General features: G+C 53.3%; 1 protein-coding gene across 1 annotated transcript; it reads left to right on the plus strand.

The window, feature by feature from the left end:
• Positions 1–4,941: 4,941 nt before the first annotated feature.
• On the plus strand, positions 4,942–19,558 carry LOC144952120 (uncharacterized). The gene is made up of 3 exons (XM_078882524.1): positions 4,942–5,025; positions 11,270–11,548; positions 18,274–19,558. Exons 1-3 carry the CDS (start codon positions 4,971–4,973, stop codon positions 19,332–19,334), a joined length of 1,395 nt encoding a protein of 464 aa, XP_078738650.1. The 5' UTR covers positions 4,942–4,970; the 3' UTR covers positions 19,335–19,558.
• Positions 19,559–19,959: the final 401 nt, after the last annotated feature.

Here is a 19,959-nt window from a genome sequence, read left to right on the forward strand (position 1 = left end):
GGCAGTGTTGAGTCTATGGTGCAGTGTTGAGTCTATGGGCAGTGTTGAGTCTATGGGCAGTGTTGAGTCTATGGTGCAGTGTTGAGTCTATGGTGCAGTGTTGAGTCTATGGTGCAGTGTTGAGTCTATGGTGCAGTGTTGAGTCTATGAGCAGTGTTGAGTCTATGGGCAGTGTTGAGTCTATGGGCAGTGTTGAGTCTATGGTGCAGTGTTGAGTCTATGGTGCAGTGTTGAGTCTTTGGTGCAGTGTTGAGTCTATGGTGGAGTGTTGAGTCTTTGGTGCAGTGTTGAGTCTATGGTGCAGTGTTGAGTCTATGGGCAGTGTTGCGTCTATGGGCAGTGTTGAGTCTATGGGCAGTGTTGAGTCTATGGGCAGTGTTGAGTCTATGGGCAGTGTTGAGTCTATGGTGCAGTGTTGAGTCTATGGTGCAGTGTTGAGTCTTTGGTGCAGTGTTGAGTCTATGGTGCAGTGTTGAGTCTATGTGCAGTGTTGCGTCTATGGGCAGTGTTGAGTCTATGGTGCAGTGTTGAGTCTATGGTGCAGTGTTGAGTCTTTGGTGCAGTGTTGAGTCTATGGTGGAGTGTTGAGTCTATGGGCAGTGTTGAGTCTATGGTGCAGTGTTGAGTCTATGGGCAGTGTTGAGTCTATGGTGCAGTGTTGAGTCTATGGGCAGTGTTGAGTCTATGGGCAGTGTTGAGTCTATGGTGCAGTGTTGAGTCTATGGTGCAGTGTTGAGTCGTTGGTGCAGTGTTGAGTCTATGGTGGAGTGTTGAGTCTATGGGCAGTGTTGAGTCTATGGTGCAGTGTTGAGTCTATGGGCAGTGTTGAGTCTATGGTGCAGTGTTGAGTCTATGGTGCAGTGTTGAGTCTATGGTGCAGTGTTGAGTCGTTGGTGCAGTGTTGAGTCTATGGTGGAGTGTTGAGTCTATGGGCAGTGTTGAGTCTATGGTGCAGTGTTGAGTCTATGGGCAGTGTTGAGTCTATGGTGCAGTGTTGAGTCTATGGGCAGTGTTGAGTCTATGGGCAGTGTTGAGTCTATGGTGCAGTGTTGAGTCTATGGTGCAGTGTTGAGTCTATGAGCAGTGTTGAGTCTATGGGCAGTGTTGAGTCTATGGGCAGTGTTGAGTCTATGGTGCAGTGTTGAGTCTATGGTGCAGTGTTGAGTCTTTGGTGCAGTGTTGAGTCTATGGTGGAGTGTTGAGTCTTTGGTGCAGTGTTGAGTCTATGGTGCAGTGTTGAGTCTATGGGCAGTGTTGCGTCTATGGGCAGTGTTGAGTCTATGGGCAGTGTTGAGTCTATGGGCAGTGTTGAGTCTATGGGCAGTGTTGAGTCTATGGTGCAGTGTTGAGTCTATGGTGCAGTGTTGAGTCTTTGGTGCAGTGTTGAGTCTATGGTGCAGTGTTGAGTCTATGGGCAGTGTTGCGTCTATGGGCAGTGTTGAGTCTATGGTGCAGTGTTGAGTCTATGGTGCAGTGTTGAGTCTTTGGTGCAGTGTTGAGTCTATGGTGGAGTGTTGAGTCTATGGGCGGTGTTGAGTCTATGGTGCAGTGTTGAGTCTATGGGCAGTGTTGAGTCTATGGTGAAGTGTTGAGTCTATGGGCAGTGTTGAGTCTATGGGCAGTGTTGAGTCTATGGTGCAGTGTTGAGTCTATGGTGCAGTGTTGAGTCTATGGTGCAGTGTTGAGTCGTTGGTGCAGTGTTGAGTCTATGGTGGAGTGTTGAGTCTATGGGCAGTGTTGAGTCTATGGTGCAGTGTTGAGTCTATGGGCAGTGTTGAGTCTATGGTGCAGTGTTGAGTCTATGGGCAGTGTTGAGTCTATGGGCAGTGTTGAGTCTATGGTGCAGTGTTGAGTCTATGGTGCAGTGTTGAGTCTATGGTGCAGTGTTGAGTCTATGGTGCAGTGTTGAGTCTATGAGCAGTGTTGAGTCTATGGTGCAGTGTTGAGTCTATGGGCAGTGTTGAGTCTATGGGCAGTGTTGAGTCTATGGTGCAGTGTTGAGTCTATGGTGCAGTGTTGAGTCTATGGTGCAGTGATGAGTCTATGGTGCAGTGTTGAGTCTATGGGCAGTGTTGAGTCTATGGGCAGTGTTGAGTCTATGGTGCAGTGTTGAATCTATGGGCAGTGTTGAGTCTGTGGTGCAGTGCTGAGTCTGGTGCAGTGTTGAGTCTATGGTGCAGTGTTGAGTCTATGGGCAGTGTTGAGTCTATGGGCAGTGATGAGTCTATGGTGCAGTGTTGAGTCTATGATGCAGTGTTGAGTCTATGGGCAGTGCTGAGTCTATGGTGCAGTGTTGAGGCTATGGTGCAGTGTTGAGTCTATGGGCAGTGATGAGTCTATGGTGCAGTGTTGAGTCTATGGGCAGCGCTGAGTTTATGGGCAGTGTTGAGTCTATGGTGCAGTGTTGAGTCTATGGTGCAGTGTTGAGTCTATGGTGCAGTGTTGAGTCTATGGTGCAGTGTTGAGTCTATGGGCAGCGCTGAGTCTATGGGCAGTGATGAGTCTATGGTGCAGTGTTGAGTCTATGGTGCAGTGTTGAGTCTATGGTGCAGTGTTGAGTCTATGGTGCAGTGTTGAGTCTATGGTGCAGTGTTGAGTCTATGGGCAGTGTTGAGTCTATGGGCAGTGTTGAGTCTATGGTGCAGTGTTGAGTCTATGGTGCAGTGTTGAGTCTATGGTGCAGTGTTGAGTCTATGGTGCAGTGTTGAGTCTATGGTGCAGTGTTGAGTCTATGGGCAGTGTTGAGTCTATGGTGCAGTGTTGAGTCTATGGTGCAGTGTTGAGTCTATGGTGCAGTGTTGAGTCTATGGTGCAGTGTTGAGTCTATGGTGCAGTGTTGAGTCTTTTTGTCTAACACATCAGGTTATTGAGATATCAAATATTGCATTTTCAATAAAACTGCGGAAGAAAAATATTAAATAAATGTGGATATCTACATAAAATGATATTATAAACACACTATCCTGCAAATACAGCACCATATTTTAACACTAAAGCAGTCACTGACTCGCAACAACTTGCAATCATAAGTGACAGAGTTAATTTCGGGTAAAATCAATGAAAATGGGGTATGCCGATAGCATAAAAATGAGATGTGATAGAGCAAATCTGAGATCAGATTTGGAATCGGCACCCTGAAATTAGTCTACAACAGCTGCAAAAGTCCAGGCCAGAAAAAAATTTAATTTTTTTTGTTGACCAGTGTAATTGTTCACTATGTAGCACGATTTTTGTTCCTGGGTAGGAAGTGTTTTTTCGGATTGTTTATGCTTCAAAAGGTACAGAAAATGGCTCTTGTTTACTAAAAACTTTGCTTTTGTGACCAGGACAGTGATTTATCGATTTGAAGCTTTCGTGACTGCAGGGATTCATATTCTTGGTTCTTTCGGTAAAGTCATCACGGAGAAGGGAAATAATAAAATAATAAAATAAAATGCTTACGACGGCTGCTTGCATTGTGGCCGAAACGTCGTGAGAATGTTATGATTGTCCCAAGCCGCTCTCTCCTTGCTCGTGAGCTTCTTGGGGAACTCACTGCACTCCGGCATCTTCGTTACCTGTGGTCCGACTAAGACACCGGCTTTGACCTTTGCCACGGACAGGGGGGTGGGGGGAAGGGTCCAGGGGGGGGGGTCCAGAGGGGGGTCTAGGGGGGGTGAGAGGAGGGGGAGGAGCTAGAGGGGAGTGGGAGGAGCTAGAAAAGAGTGGGAGGGGCTAAAGATGAGTGGGAGGAGCTAGAGAGGAGTGGGAGGAGCTAGAGAGGAGTGGGAGGAGCTAGAGAGGAGGGGGAGGAGCTAGAGAGGAGTGGGAGGAGCTAGAGAGGAGTGGGAGGAGCTAGAGAGGAGTGGGAGGAGCTAGAGAGGAGTGGGAGGAGCTAGAGAGGAGTGGGAGGAGCTAGAGATGAGTGGGAGTAGCTAGAGAGGAGTGGGAGGAGCTAGAGAGGAGTGGGAGGAGCTAGAGAGGAGTGGGAGGAGCTAGAGAGGAGTGGGAGGAGCTAGAGAGGAGTGGGAGGAGCTAGAGAGGAGTGGGAGGAGCTAGAGAGGAGTGGGAGGAGCTAGAGAGGAACGGGAGGAGCTAGAGAGGAGTGGGAGGAGCTAGAGAGGAGCGGGAGGAGCTAGAGAGGAGTGGGAGGAGCTAGAGAGGAGTGGGAGGAGCTAAATATGAGTGGGAGGAGCTAAAGAGGAGTGGGAGGAGCTAGAGAGGAGTGGGAGGAGCTAGAGAGGAGTGGGAGGAGCTAGAGAGGAGAGTGGGAGGAGCTAGAGAGGAGTGGGAGGAGCTAGAGGGGAGTGGGAGGAGCTAGAGGGGAGTGGGAGGAGCTAGAGAGGAGTGGGAGGAGCTAGAGAGGAGTGGGAGGAGCTAGAGAGGAGTGGGAGGAGCTAGAGAGGAGTGGGAGGAGCTAGAGAGGAGTGGGAGGAGCTAGAGAGGAGTGGGAGGAGCTAGAGAGGAGTGGGAGGAGCTAGAGAGGAACGGGAGGAGCTAGAGAGGAGTGGGAGGAGCTAGAGGGGAGCGAGGGGGAGGTGCTTGTGCGAGTGGGAGGAGCTAGAGGGGAGTGGGAGGAGCTAGAGGAGAGTGGGAGGAGCTAGAGAGAAGAGTGGGAGGAGCTTGAAAAGAGTGGGAGGAGCTAGAAAAGAGTGGGAGGAGCTAGATAGGAGTGGGAGGAGCTAGAGAGGAGTGGGAGGAGCTAGAGAGAAGAGTGGGAGGAGCTAGAGAGAAGAGTGGGAGGAGCTAGAAAGAAGAGTGGGAGGAGCTAGAGAGAAGAGTGGGAGGAGCTAGAAAGAAGAGTGGGAGGAGCTATAAAGAAGAGTGGGAGGAGCTAGAGAGGAGAGTGGGAGGAGCTAGAAAGAAGAGTGGGAGGAGCTATAAAGAAGAGTGGGAGGAGCTAGAGAGGAGAGTGGGAGGAGCTAGAAAGAAGAGTGGGAGGAGCTAGAGAGGAGAGTGGGAGGAGCCAGCGAGCAGAGAGGGCCTCCGCCATGGCGTCTCGCGTGAAGCGGCGTCGAAAGAGCGACAGGCCTCAGCGCATCTCAGGTGTGTCCCCGTGTCTCTCTCTGCGTGTCCCCGTGTCTCCAGCGGGATGTCCCGGCCCCCTTTGTCTCTCTCTGTCTCCCTCGCCTGTCTCCACCACCCCCTCTCCGCGTGTCTCTGCGTCTCCCCGTGTCTCCGTGTGTCTCGCTTCTCATTGTCAGTGAAGGCCCAAGCGGTCATGGCGGCCGCGGGCTGAGGGAGGCCACAGGGGCCGCCTTTGTCTCTCCTCGTCAGCGTCTCAGTGTCTCTGTGTCTCTGTGTGTGTCTCTGTGTGTGTGTGTGTCTGTGTGTGGCTCTGTGTATGTGTCTCTGTGTCTGTGTGTGTCTCTGTGTGTGTCTCTTGTGTATGTGTCTCTGTGTCTGTGTGTGTCTCTGTGTGTGTGTCTGTGTATGTGTCTCTGTGTCTGTGTGTGTCTCTGTGTGTCTCTCAGTGTGTGTCTCTCAGTGTCTCTCTGTCTGTGTGTCTCTGTGTGTCTCTCTGTGTGTGTCTGTGTGTGTCTCTGTGTGTCTCTGCGTGTCTCTGTGTGTGGCTCTGTGTGTGTCTCTGTGTCTGTGTGTGTCTCTGTGTATGTGTCTCTGTGTCTGTGTGTGTCTCTGTGTGTCTCTCAGTGTGTGTCTCTCAGTGTCTCTCTGTCTGTGTGTCTCTGTGTCTGTGTGTGGCTCTGTGTGTGTCTCTGTGTATGTGTCTCAGTGTCTCTGTGTGTGTCTCTGTGTGTCTCTCAGTGTGTGTCTCTCAGTGTCTCTCTGTCTGTGTGTCTCTCTGTGTGTGTCTCTGTGTCTCAGTCTCGTCTTTCTCTGTGTGTGTGTCTCTGTGTGTCTATCTCAGTGTCTCTGTGTGTCTCTCTGTCTCAGTGTCTCTGTGTCTCTTTGTGTGTCTGTCTCTCTGTGTGTGTCTCTCTTTGTCTCTCTCTCAGTGTGTGTCTGTCCCTCTGTGTGTCTCTGTGTGTTTCTCTCAGTGTGTCTCAGTGTCTCAGTGTGTCTCAGTGTTTCTGTGTGTCTCTGTGTGTCTCTGTGTGTCTCAGTGTCTCTCTGTGTCTCCGTGTGTCTGTCTCTGTGTCTCCGTGTGTCTGTCTCTGTGTCTCCGTGTCTCCGTGTGTCTGTCTCTGTGTCTCCGTGTGTCTCTGTGCCTCTCTGTGTGTCTCTCTGTCTCCGTGTCTCTCTGTGTGTCTTTGTCTCTCAGAGTCTATCTGTGTCTCTCTCTGTGTCTCTCTGTCTCTGTGTCTCTGTGTGTCTCTCTGTATCTCAGTGTTTCTCTGTCTTAGTGTTTCTCTTTTTCTCCCCCCCCCCGTGTCTCTCTGTGTCTCTCTGTGTCCCCGTGTCTCTCCGTGTGTCTCCGTGTGTCTCCGTTATCATTGTCAGTGAAGGCCCCAGGCAGCCATGGACCGGCCGCGGGGAGACAGAGACAGAGAGACACAGAGAGAGACACAGAGACAGAGAGACACAGAGACACAGAGAGACAGAGAGAGACACAGAGACAGAGAGACAGAGAGACACAGAGACAGAGAGACACAGAGACAGAGAGACACAGAGACAGAGAGAGACAGAGAGACAGAGAGAGACACAGACAGAGAGACGCCACAGACAACACCCCGTCCGCTTTTGTATCTCCACACCCTGCATCTTTCTGTCTCGGACGTGTCCCTGTCTCGACCTGTCTCAGTGTCTCAGTGTCTGTGTGTCTCTGTTTGTCTCTCTGTGTGTCTTTGTCTCTCAGAGTCTATCTGTGTCTCTCTCTGTGTTTCTCTGTCTCTCAGTCCCCGTGTCCCCGTGTCTCTCTATCACCGTGTCTCTGTCTCGGCCTGTCTCAGTGTCTCAGTGTCTGTGTGTCTCTGTCTCGCTGTCTCTCAGTCCCCGTGTCTCCGTGTCCCCGTGTCTCCGTGTCTTTCTATCACCGTGTCCCTGTCTCGGCCTGTCTCAGTGTCTCAGTGTCTGTGTGTCTCTGTTTGTCTCTCTGTCTCTGTGTCTCCGTGTCTCTCTGTGTGTCTTTGTCTCTCAGAGTCTATCTGTGTCTCTGTGTCTCTCTGTGTCTCTCTGTCTCTCAGTCCCCGTGTCTCCGTGTCCCCGTGTCTCCATGTCTTTCTATCACCGTGTCCCTGTCTCGGCCTGACTCAGTGTCTCAGTGTCTGTGTGTCTCTGTCTCCCTGTCTCTCAGTTCCCACGGCTCCGTGTCTCCATGTCTCGCTATCACTCTGTCCCCCGTGTCTCGTCCCTGTCTCCATATCCCCGTGTCTCCTTGTCTCCCTGTCTCCATATCCCCGTGTCTCCTTGTCTCTCTGTCTCTCAGTCCCCGTGTCTCCGTGTCTCTCTATCACTCTGTCCCCCGTGTCTCCTTGTCTCCCTGTCTCCATGTCCCCGTGTCCCCCATGTCTCGTGGTCCCTGGGTCTTGTCCATGTGTTCCCCTTGTGTCTCATCCCCATGTCCCTTTGTCTTCATGTCCCCGTGTCTCCTTGGCTCCGTGTCCCCCGTGTCTCATCCCATTGTCTCCGTATCCCCCTGTGTCTCCATATTCCTGTGACCCCGTATCTCCTTCTTGTCTCCGTGTCTCCATGTCCCCATGTTCCCCTGACCCCATGTCTCCGTATCCCCCCGTGTCTCTTTGTCCCCGTGTCTCGGTGTCCCCGTGTCTCGGTGTCCCCGTGTCTCCATATCCCCCGTGTCTCTTTGTCCCCCGTGCCCCCGCGTACCTCGTGTCTCCGTTGTCCCCCCCGTGTCTCCATTGTCCCCCCCGTGTCTCCATTGTCCCCCCCGTGTCTCCGTATCCCCCCGTGTCTCCATTGTCCCCCCCGTGTCTCCATTGTCCCCCCCGTGTCTCCGTATCCCCCCCGTGTCTCCATTGTCCCCCGTGTCCCCGCGTACCTTGTGTCTCTGTATCCCCCCCGTGTCCCCCGTGTCCCCCCCCCCCCCCCCCCGTGTCTCCGTATCCCCCGTGTCTCTTTGTCCCCCGTGTCTCGGTGTCCCCGTATCCCACCCGTGTCTCGGTGTCCCCGTGTCTCCATATCCCCCGTGTCTCTTTGTCCCCCGTGTCCCCGCGTACCTCGTGTCTCCGTATCCCCCCCGTGTCTCCATTGTCCCCCCCGTGTCTCCATTGTCCCCCCCGTGTCTCCATTGTCCCCCCCGTGTCTCCGTATCCCCCCCCGTGTCTCCGTATCCCCCCCCGTGTCTCCATTGTCCCCCCCCCGTGTCTCGTCCCCGTGTCTCGTCCCCGTGTCTCGTCCCCGTGTCTCGTCCCCCGTGTCTCGTCCCCCGTGTCCCTGTGCCTCCGTGTCTCATTGTCTCGTTGTCCCCGTGTCTGGGTGTCCCCGACAATTCTGGCTGTCGCCTGATGAAGCTGGTTGTAGTTACGGGCAAAACGTCGTTACTCAGATTGTAAATGTTGTGGCTTGGCTCTCCAACACACCGGTGTTGCTGTACTAGTGCACTACACTATACACTACATTATACACTACACACTTCACTATATACTACACTATATACTACACTATACACTACACTATACACTACACACTTCACTATATACTACACTATACACTACACTATACACTACACACTTCACTATATACTACACTATACACTACACTATACACTACACACTTCACTATACACTACACTATACACTACACTATACACGACACTATACACTGCACACTTCACTATATACTACACTATACACTACACTATACACTACACTACACACTTCACTACACACTTCACTATATACTACACTATACACTATACACTACACACTACACTATACACTACACTATACACTAGTGCTGTACTAGTATACTACACTATATACTATGCTATACACTACACTATACACTACACTATACACTACACTATACACTACACTATACACTACACTATACACCACACTATACACCACACTATACACTGCACTATACACTACACAATACACTACACACTTCGCTATATATTACACTATACACTGCACTAGACACTACACTATACACTACACTACTATACATTACACTACTATACACTACACTACTATACACTACACTATACACACAACACTACACACTACACTATACACTACACACAACACTACACTACTATACACTACACACTACACTACTATACACTACACAATAGTGCTGTACTAGTGACGAATTGGCTACGTTCTGTTTACGTGACAACCCTTACTAGTTGGCTGTGTCGGGTGGTGGCGGGTTGTAACTACACCGTGGTGCGGCCGGGTACGGGTACGGGTAGGCCGTGAGTCTCTGGTGAGTCACCGTTTGTCACTCATTCCGGGTAGGGTACGGGTACCCGTTTGCGACCCTGGTGCGGCCGGGTATGGGTACGGGTAGGCCGTGAGTCTCTGGTGAGTCACCGTTTGTCACTCATTCCGGGTAGGGTACGGGTACCCGTTTGCGACCCTGGTGCGGCCGGGTATGGGTACGGGTAGGCCGTGAGTCTCTGGTGAGTCACCGTTTGTCACTCATTCCGGGTAGGGTACGGGGTAGGGAACGGCTACCCGTACCTGGCCGGGTACGGGTACCCGTTTGCGACCCTGGTGCGGCCGGGTATGGGTACGGGTAGGCCGTGAGTCTCTGGTGAGTCACCGTTTGTCACTCATTCCGGGTAGGGTACGGGTACCCGTTTGCGACCCTGGTGCGGCCGGGTATGGGTACGGGTAGGCCGTGAGTCTCTGGTGAGTCACCGTTTGTCACTCATTCCGGGTAGGGTACGGGTACCCGTTTGCGACCCTGGTGCGGCCGGGTATGGGTACGGGTAGGCCGTGAGTCTCTGGTGAGTCACCGTTTGTCACTCATTCCGGGTAGGGTACGGGGTAGGGAACGGCTACCCGTACCTGGCCGGGTACGGGTACCCGTTTGCGACCCTGGTGCGGCCGGGTATGGGTACGGGTAGGCCGTGAGTCTCTGGTGAGTCACCGTTTGTCACTCATTCCGAGTAGGGTACGGGGTAGGGAACGGCTACCCGTACCTGGCCGGGTACGGGTACCCGTTTGCGACCCTGGTGCGGCCGGGTATGGGTACGGGTAGGCCGTGAGTCACTGGTGAGTCACCGTTTGTCACTCATTCCGGGTAGGGTACGGGTACCTGTTTGCGACCCTGGTGTGGCCGGGTATGGGTACAGGTAGGCTGTGAGTCACGGGTATGGGTACGGGTAGGCTGTGAGTCACGGGTACGGGTAGGCCGTGAGTCACGGGTATGGGTACGGGTAGGCTGTGAGTCACGGGTACGGGTACGGGTAGGCTGTGAGTCACGGGTACGGGTACGGGTAAGGAATCAAAACCCGTTTGCGACATCTGTCCCAGGCCAAGACAGGGCAAGTGTTGGTGCATTGCCGTGTTCTCCTAGCAGCACAAGTAGCTGCATTTGCTGCACTTTAAAGGTGCCCCCGCGCTAAGCGCTTTCAAGCTATCAATTCCGGTTTCGGTGATTCTGCACTTGCTCTATTACTATAGTACTATACTACGATACCGTCCTTGGACTTTTACGAACGACCGGGTGTTTGAGGTCAGCGGTTTGTCGTGTTCCGTGGGCTGTATAGCAAATGAAAGAATACAATTAATTCACTGTGCAAGGTAAACATTTATGCGTTTTACGATTTTATTTTGGGCCCCTTTATAACATCATACGCTAGCAAGGCCCCTCACTAGCTTCAACCGGCCCTGTGTGGTGGTAGGACAGTCGCATGGCTGTTAACGCTGCCGAGCTAATCAAGAGATGAGATGGACTGGGCTTGAGTCAAGATGCAGCTTGGGTAGATCCAGCGAACAGCAGCAGCAGCTCAGGGGAGTCGAAGGGCCACTGGGTATAGGTCTAAATGTCCCCGTGTCTCCGTGTTGTTATTCCTTGTGTCCCCGTGTCTCCTTGTGTCTCCGTGTCCCCTGTATCCCCGCAACCCACCCCCCCACCCCACCCAACCCACCCCACCCACCCACCCCACCCACCCAACCTACCCACCCAACCTACCCACCCACCCTACCCACCCACCCTACCCACCCACATCACCCACCCCAACCTACCCACCTCAACCCACCCACTCACACTACCCACCCACATCACCCACCCTAACCACCCCACCCACCTCACCCCACCCCACCCCACTCACTCACTCACCCACCCCACTCCACCCACCCCACCCACCCTACCCACCCTACCCACCCAAACCCACCCACTCACACTACTCACCCAAACCCACCCTACCCACCCCACTCACCCACCCCACCCTACCCACCACCACCACCACCAGAGCTTGCCGCGTGCGTGGACGGGGAGTGGCGGGATGACAACGACGGCGGCCACGATGAGGACGACGACGACGACGAGGCGGTGGTGGAGGAGGAGGTGGAGGAGGTGGAGGAGGTGGAGGAGGGGGGGAGGAGGAAGAGGAGGGGCGGAGGTGGAGGCGAGGTGGGCGATGTCTCCGCCCAACGTTTCCCCACCGCGCCCGCCTCCCCCTCCTCCCCACCACCGCCACCACCGCCACCACCACCGCCTCGACCTCCAACCGTGTGCGGCGTCCGTGGAGGTGAGGGTGAGCCGTCCGCAACAACCGCCCCCTCCCCGCGCGCTCGGTCGGTCGCCTCGCCGGGTAAGCGGGAGGTCGTGGGTTCCATCCCGACCCTTTCGGATGCACGTGGCAACCACGTTGCCGATATCTTGAACGTCTGCCCCCCCCTTATGGGGTACTCGATGAAAAGATGCAAAACAGAGTTACGTTCTAGATTCGAAGCTTTCGTGACCGCAAGGATTCGTATTCTTAGGTTTTTTCGGTAAAGTCACGTGGGTAAAAAATAAAATTAATAAAAGTTAAATAAAAGTAAAAAAAAATCACGACGTTTCGGAGGTAACACAAGCTTCCGTCTTCAGGCGGAACCGTCACAGCACGATTGCTGTATCAAGTAAAGAGAAATTCCAAGAAAACAGTCCTTGTATATATACTGGTTGAGGGTGGGAGGAGCCAAGGTAGGCCCTGGATATTATAAAAAATAAAATAAAGTAATATCCAGGGCCTACCTTGGCTCCTCCCACCCTCGACCAGTATATATACAAGGACTGTTTTATTGGAATTTCTCTTACTTGATACGGCAATCGTGCTGTGACGGTTCCACCTGAAGACGGAAGCTTGTGTTGCCTCCGAAACGTCGTGATTTTTATTTAACTTTTATTTAACTTTTATTAATTTTAATTTTTTTACCTACGTGACTTTACCGGAAAAACCTACAAATACAGAATTCCGTCACCTGGCCCTTCGTCCTCACCAGATATCTCAATAGCGTCGGCAAACCTCCCTAACCAATCGACGGACGAGTGTTTACGGCACTCGGATCCGACCGACCGAACAATTGTGTTGACTCTCAATGCTGCCAAGCCTTCACGAACTCCTAAAAACCGCTTGTGTTACAACTTGAAAAAAGCCAACTGGCCGCTTTTTACTTCAGAATCTTTCTACGTGGAAGAAAGAACCAAAGAGGAGGGGTCAAGATGGTAAAACACCGAACTGAAACCTTTGACGAGGAATCATGTCTGCATTTACCACAGTACTTGTGGTCAGAATGCAACAACAAAAAAGGTACTCTGATAATATGATGCATTGCCTTTGAAACTGATTTGTCCACTGCAAAGACGGCTTTCTTTTGAGCCTTGTCTCAAAACGGTGTTAGACAAGAGGATGCTCAAAAGAAAGCTGTCTCTGGTGTGGACCAATCAGTTCCAAGGACAATGCCAATGTATTACACTGGTCAACAAAAAAATAACATTTTTTTCTGGCCTGGACTTTTGCAGCTGTTTTAGACTAATTTCAGGGTGCTGATTCCAAATCTGATCTCAGATTTGCTCTATCACATCTCATTTTTATGCTATCGGCATACCCCATTTTAATTGATTTTACCCGAAATAAACTCCGTCACTCATGATTGCAAGTTGTTGCGAGTCAGTGACTGCTTTAGTGTTAAAATATGGTGCTGTATTTGTAGGATAGTGTGTTTATAATATCATTTTATGCAGATATCCACATTTATTTAATATATTTCTTGTGCAGTTTTTATTGAAAATGCAATATTTGATATGATGTGTTAGACAAAAACTGATGCCAGATTTGGAATCAGCACCCCAAAATTACCTTACAAACCGTTGCAATACCTTATGCCAGAAAAAGTGTGTTGACCAGTGTTATTCACCGACAACATCAACCATATCCACACATCCGCACATAACTCTGAAAAGATTTTCAGAAACATCACGGCAACTACCACCAAGCACACCATCCCGCGGGGTGCTACAAGCAACACCTTCCCCGCCTCCCTAAAGAAGCCTCAACGCTAATAAACCAACGAAATGCTCTAAAGACTAAAAATCCTACATCGCCACAAACCCCAGCATTCAATATCGAAATCACAAAGCAAATCAATCAAGCCAAAACAGAACGCTGGCACGAGTTTGTTGAATCTTTTGACCATCGCCAAAACTCGTCAAAACTTTGGAAGACCATCAAAGCCTTAGACGGACACTCCAAACTGCCACCCAATTGTGCAATCAATTTCAACAACAAATCCATCATAGTCACGTAGAAAGGAAATAATAAAATAATAAAAATGAAACATAATAAAATACAATTCTCACGACGTTTCGTCCACAACGCAAGCAGCCGTCCTCAGGTGAAGAACAGGGCTGTCGGAAAGACGCTGTCGAAAGAACCAAGAAGAGGAGTCCCTGCAGTCACGAAAGCTTTAAATCGAAAAAAAAATCCATCATAAACAATGTAATAGGTTCCGGAGACACTTGTAGAGGTAACTTCTTTATTACAATACAACACTCCAACAGTCCTGATACTCTGTTACAGCCTAGCGACACAGCCTAGACACACAGCCTAGGTACACAGCCTAGGTACACAGCCTAGGTACACAGCCTAGGAACACAGCCTAGGTACACAGCCTAGCGACACAGCCTAGGTACACAGCCTAGGAACACAGCCTAGGTACACAGCCTAGGTACACAGCCTAGGTACACAGCCTAGGTACACAGCCTAGGTACACAGCCTAGGTACACAGCCTAGGAACACAGCCTAGGTACACAGCCTAGCGACACAGCCTAGGTACACAGCCTAGACACACAGCCTAGGTACACAGCCTAGACACACAGCCTAGGTACACAGCCTAGGTACACAGCCTAGGAACACAGCCTAGGTACACAGCCTAGCGACACAGCCTAGGTACACAGCCTGGGTACACAGCCTAGGTACACAGCCTAGGTACACAGCCTAGGTACACAGCCTAGGTACACAGCCTAGGTACACAGCCTAGCGACACAGCCTAGCGACACAGCCTAGCGACACAGCCTAGCGACACAGCCTAGGTACACAGCCTAGGTACACAGCCTAGGTACACAGCCTAGGTACACAGCCTAGGTACACAGCCTAGGAACACAGCCTAGATACACTACTCTGGCTACGCTCTGGGGTCCTCCGGCTACAACTACCCTAGGGGAGGCTACCTGACCCGACCCAGCCAAGGTGCGGGTCTGGACACTGGCTTCCTCGGAACTCGCCCTTACAAGGACGTAGAGCCGGGAGTCCCAGAGTCCCACCACTGGCCCGCACAGCGTCCCGGCCCTTACAAGGACAAGCGGGACGAGGGGATCCAGGGTCCTAAGCTGGCTGGCTGGCGGGTCTTGGGTCTTGAGCTGCAACTGGCCCCGATCGGCCAGGGAGCTGCCCTTTTATGCCTCGTCCCCAACGAGGGGTGGGGTTGTGTGCGCCCCCAGATATCCCACAGAGCACACACAGCCCTCCCCCTGTTGGTGGCGCCAAGGGGCTTAACTGTCTGGGGTGCCTGGGATCCTAGTGCCTGGCGCCAAGGGCTTATCTGTCTATGGTCCCAGAGCCCCCAGCAGCCCCTCCCCTCTTATGGCACTACAACAACAATAACATCGCCAACCACTTCAACAAACTTTTCTCATCAGCCGTCCCACACTCTCCCAATAAATCCGCCCCTTCAAGAAATCCGTCAAATCAAGGAACTACCTCTAAACGGCACCCCTCCAATTTAGCCTTGAAGAGTGTGAAACCAGCTATCGATAAAGCCAAAAGTGATTCCACATTTGGCGCGGATGGCATAGCTTTGCCCCATCTCAAACATCTTGGCCCCCTTGGCATCGAGTTTCTCGCCTGCACCATTAACGCCTCACTACGGTGCAACATCATTCCGGCCGTCTGGAAATCATCGACAGTCACCCCACTTCCAAAACCCCGCAAAGACCTCAATCAAGCAACGTCCTACAGGCCGAGTTCCCTACTTTGCCCATCAATCAAGATTTTAGAGGCCCCCATCCTTCCAATCATCACCACCAACTTACCTCCATCATCTCACCAACACGGCTTTTGCCCCACACACTCAACAACGACAGCTCTTAACCTAACCACCAAAATTGCAAACGGTTTCAATAAGAAAAGCCCCCCCCATCTCGCACCATCGTCGCCTCCTTTGACCTTACAAAGGCATTCGACACCGTTAACCATCTCACGCTCATCAACATCCCACCCTCAACCAGTATATATACAAGGACTGTTTTCTTGGAATTTCTCTCACTTGATACAGCTATCGTGCTGTGACGGTTCCACCTGAAGACGGAGGCTTGTGTTCCCTCCGAAACGTCGTAATTTTTATTTTATTTTTATTTTACTTTTATTAATTTTAATTTGTATTACTTACGTGACTTTACCGAAAAAACCTAAGAATATGAATCCTTGCAGTCACGAAAGCTTCAAATCTAGAATTCAAATCTAGAACATCATCCAGGGTTCTACGCTACCATCAGACCTTGTTCGCTGGCTTACAAATTACGCAAGGGCCCGCCAATCACGCCGACTCTCTCTCGTGATATTCAATCCTCCTCACGAAACATTCATGCAGGAGTACCCCGAGGTTCCATAACATATCCAGTGCTGTTCAACGCCCACCTCCATGATCTGCCAACTCCTCCAAAAGGAGTACAAGTAGTCAGCTATGCCGACGACATCACAGTTTACACTTCTAATCAAGATATACCCAACATGGAAAACTCCATCAACTCCTATCTAAAACGGCTCAGCACTTTCCTAGCCAATAGATCGCTTCAACTCTCAACATCCAAATCAACAGTCGCCATTTTCACACCTGATCCTAATCAGCCCAACTTACATCCCAACGTCGTAATAAACAATCAACGCCTCCCACTAGCAAAAACCCCCCAAAATTCTAGGTGTAACTTTTGACACCATGCTTAGTTTCGTTCAACACGGCAGAAACGTCCATGCCGAATCTAGATTTGAAGTTTTCGTGACTGCAGGGATCCATACTCTTTGGTTCTTTCGGTAAAGTCACGTAGGTATGAAATAAATTAAATCACGACGTTTCGGGCGCAGCACAAGCGCCCGTCACCAGGTGGGACAACCACAGCAAGAAACAATCGCTGAAGTGGGCAAGAGGGGGCTTGTAACACGAGGCGATGGAAGTAAGAGAGGGGGAAGGAGCCAGGGAGGAGAGATACAGAGGGTAGGGGTGTGGGGTAGGGGGAGTGGAGAAGTTCAAGCTCCAACACCGAGTACAACACAATGCCGGGGCTGGGAAGTGAGCGGAGCTGGGGGGTTAGGAGGCTGAAGAAACTGGAGATGCGGATATGAAGGCAATACCATAAAGCAGTGAAGGTTTTACCTGGTTAATAACATCCTTCCAATGATTGCTAAACTTGTATCCATCTTCTCGGTTGAAGTTAAGTCTGTTTATATATCTGGATGGCTTCATGAACAAACCTTTGATGGTAGCCCGAAGGTTTGCAGAGCACCTTGGTCTCGGGAAAAAACAATATCACGAGAGCCCACAGCTGACCATTGCTATAACATAATACGAGTTTTAGCCGGCACATCTTGGGGTCAACAAAAGGAGACTTTACTCCTAACCTACAAAGCCATTGGATGTCCCATTATCAACTATGCCAGTCCCATTTGGTGTCCAAACCTCTCCTCTACAGGTTACCAAAAGCTCCAAACCTCCCAAAACCACAGCACTTCGCCTAGCTACAGGATGCCAGCTCATGGCGCCGATTCACCATCTCCACCAAGAAACCAAAGTTCTTCCGATTCAAGGACACCGCAAGCTGCTCACCGATCAATATCTGGCTTCATGCCACTCGACGACGCATCCTTGCACAAAGCTAGTCAAAGCCCCCCTGCACCAGAGGTCGCAACCGGGTACCCGATACCCGTACCCTACCCGATACCCGGCTACCCGTACCCGGCCGGGTACGGGTACGGGTAGCCGTTTGCGACCCTGGTGCGGCCGGGTACGGGTAAGGAAAGAAAACCCGTTTGCGACCTTTGCCCTGCACCTGCTACGAAAAGGAAATCCACCTTGCTTTCCTTCAGCTCTGCCAACATGCAATCTACTTTGAACGCTCTTCCACCAAATAGCACCGCCACATCAATGTTGAACCACTTGCACACTGCTGCCACCATGCACTGCCTGAATGCTTACAAGCCCCCAATGTCGTGCTAGGGGGTTGACCCCCACCCATAGCAGACGACGAAAAATCCCTGACCCGGGCAACTCGCACAAAACTGGCTCGCCTCGAGCTCTCAATACTCCGATGGTGCGTTGTCCTTGAGTTCTGCGCCTTTTGGCGTCATCTGGTCCAAGACCATGTGAGACACGGCTCTAAGAAAAGCTGTCTTGGGTGTGGACCAATCAATTTCAAGGACAGTGCATACATTATCAGAGTTGTGTGTTTTTGTTTGCATTTTGACCGCAGGTATTGTGGTCAATGCAAACATGACTCCTTGTAGCAAAAGGTGTCAGTTTTCTTGCCAGATAAAAGAGTAAAAACCTATTACTATATCTTGCTACTGGCAAAGGAGGTCTCATAATGTGGCTCACCGCCCTTCAGGATACTGCTCCGTGCTAGCCGATTACCAAAATCGAATCGACCCAAACGACCCAAACTGCTGCTGCTCCTTGTGCCAAGCAATGCCAGAAGACGTCTTCTGTTTTCCCAGTTGCCAAAAACGCAGACCAAAAATTAAATCAGAGATCAATTGATCTCTGGCTAATCCTTTCCGAAGTGGCGACACAACACCACCTATGAATAGAAAGTGCGAGGAAAACTACAACAACGATGGCGATGACGATGACGGTGTTGACGGAGTTGGCGGTGACGATGGTGATGGCGGTGATGACGAGGGTGACCTCTAACCCCCCCCCCCGCCCCCCCCCCCCCCCACAGAGCGGTCCCCGTTCCCCAGCCGCCTGTCCGTACCTCCGGCTCCGCGCCACCTCCGCCGCACCGGCCGCCACCCCCCCTCCAGCGCGCTCCGCCCGGCCTCTCCGCGGCGTCTCAACCGCGACGACGTTGACGACGACGACGAGCGGCGGCGGCGGCAGCAGCAGGACGACGATGACGACGGCGATGACGACGCGGGGGAGGACGAGGAGGAGGACGACGATGAGGAGGACGAGGGGGTGGGGGGGGGAGGCGGCGGGACCTCGGCCGCCCCGCCGCGCGACTTTGCCGCGCTGTGCGAGTTGGTGCTGCGCCACCTCGTCCACTCGGCCTGCTCCTCGGCCCTCGCGGCCGCCGGCGCCGGCGGCCGCCCCCCCTCGACGTCCGGCTCCGCCGCCCGCTGCCCGTGCCGCTGCCGCCGCTGCTGCTGCTCCGTCGCCGCCGGCGCCGCCGAGCCGGCCGGCGCGCGGCGGCCGCCCCCCCGGCGGTGGCGGCCGCCGGGGCCGGAGCGTCCCGGCGTCGCCGGAAAGTTCCGGCGCGGCGGAGGAGGAGGAGGAGGGCCGGTGGCGGCGGCGGGGAAGGAGTCTCTGTCGCCGCGCGTCTCCTACGACCGCGGCGCGTCGGCGTTCTGCTGCCGCGTGTGCGGCTACCGCAGCGGCGACTACAGCATCGTGTGCGACCACCTGGCCACCACGCACAACAACAACAGCAATAACAACAACGGCAACAACAACGACAACAACAACCGCCGGCGGCACGACCGGCAGGAGGAGGACGTCAACGCCGGTGGCAAGTACGTCGCTCTAGACTACGTTGACGACGACGATGATGAAGAGGGCGGCGGCGGTGGCGGCGGTGGCGGTGGTGGTGGCGGTGGGCCGCTGCGGTGCGGCGAGTGCGGCTTTTGGGCGCGCGATGCGAGCGCTCTGGAGGACCACGTGACCGCGCGGCACGCCGCTCACCTCTACTACGAGCGGGCGGCGTCGCCGGTAGCAAAGGCGCAGGGGGGGGGGGCAGCGGCGACCGTCGCCCGCGGCGGCCGCGGCGACGGACGGCGTCGGTGAGCGGGAGCTGCCGGCGGGCGCGGCGTCGGCGCGGCTCAACCGTCGCCGCGGCTTCTGTCGCCGCTTGCGACCCCCGCCGCGCCATCGCCACGACGACGGCGACGGTAGCTACGGCGACGGTAGCTACGGCGCGGCCAACGGCTCCCTCCTCGTCGTCGTCGGGGAAAACGACGACGACGAGGAGGAGGATGAGCGGCGGCAGCAGGAGGAGGAGGACGTCGGAGGAGGAGTTTGCGTGAAGGAGGAGGGGGGGGAGGAGGTGGGGGGGGCGGTGTTCCCCGAGCGCCGCCGAGACTTCTTTAGCTCCATCCGGCTGGAGTCGCGCGGCGGCAACGCCGACGACGCCGGCGGCGAGGCGAAGGGCGGCAACGGCGGGAGACTCCACAACGGAGTCTCGTCGTCGCCGCCGTCATCGGCGTTCCTCATCGGCGACGACGACAGCAGCTACTACATCGGCGACGGAGACCCCGATGAGGTGGAGGAAGAGGAGGTGGAGGGGGGGGCGGGCGAAGACGACGACGACGAGGAAGACGACGAGGAGGAGGAGGAGGACGACGACGACGATATCGGCGAAGGCCACGAGTGCCTGGCCTGCGCCTGCCGCTTCCTGGACGAGGCGGCGCTC

Source organism: Lampetra fluviatilis, chromosome 66 (assembly GCF_964198595.1).
Source record: "Lampetra fluviatilis chromosome 66, kcLamFluv1.1, whole genome shotgun sequence".
NCBI classification, from domain to species: domain Eukaryota; kingdom Metazoa; phylum Chordata; class Hyperoartia; order Petromyzontiformes; family Petromyzontidae; genus Lampetra; species Lampetra fluviatilis.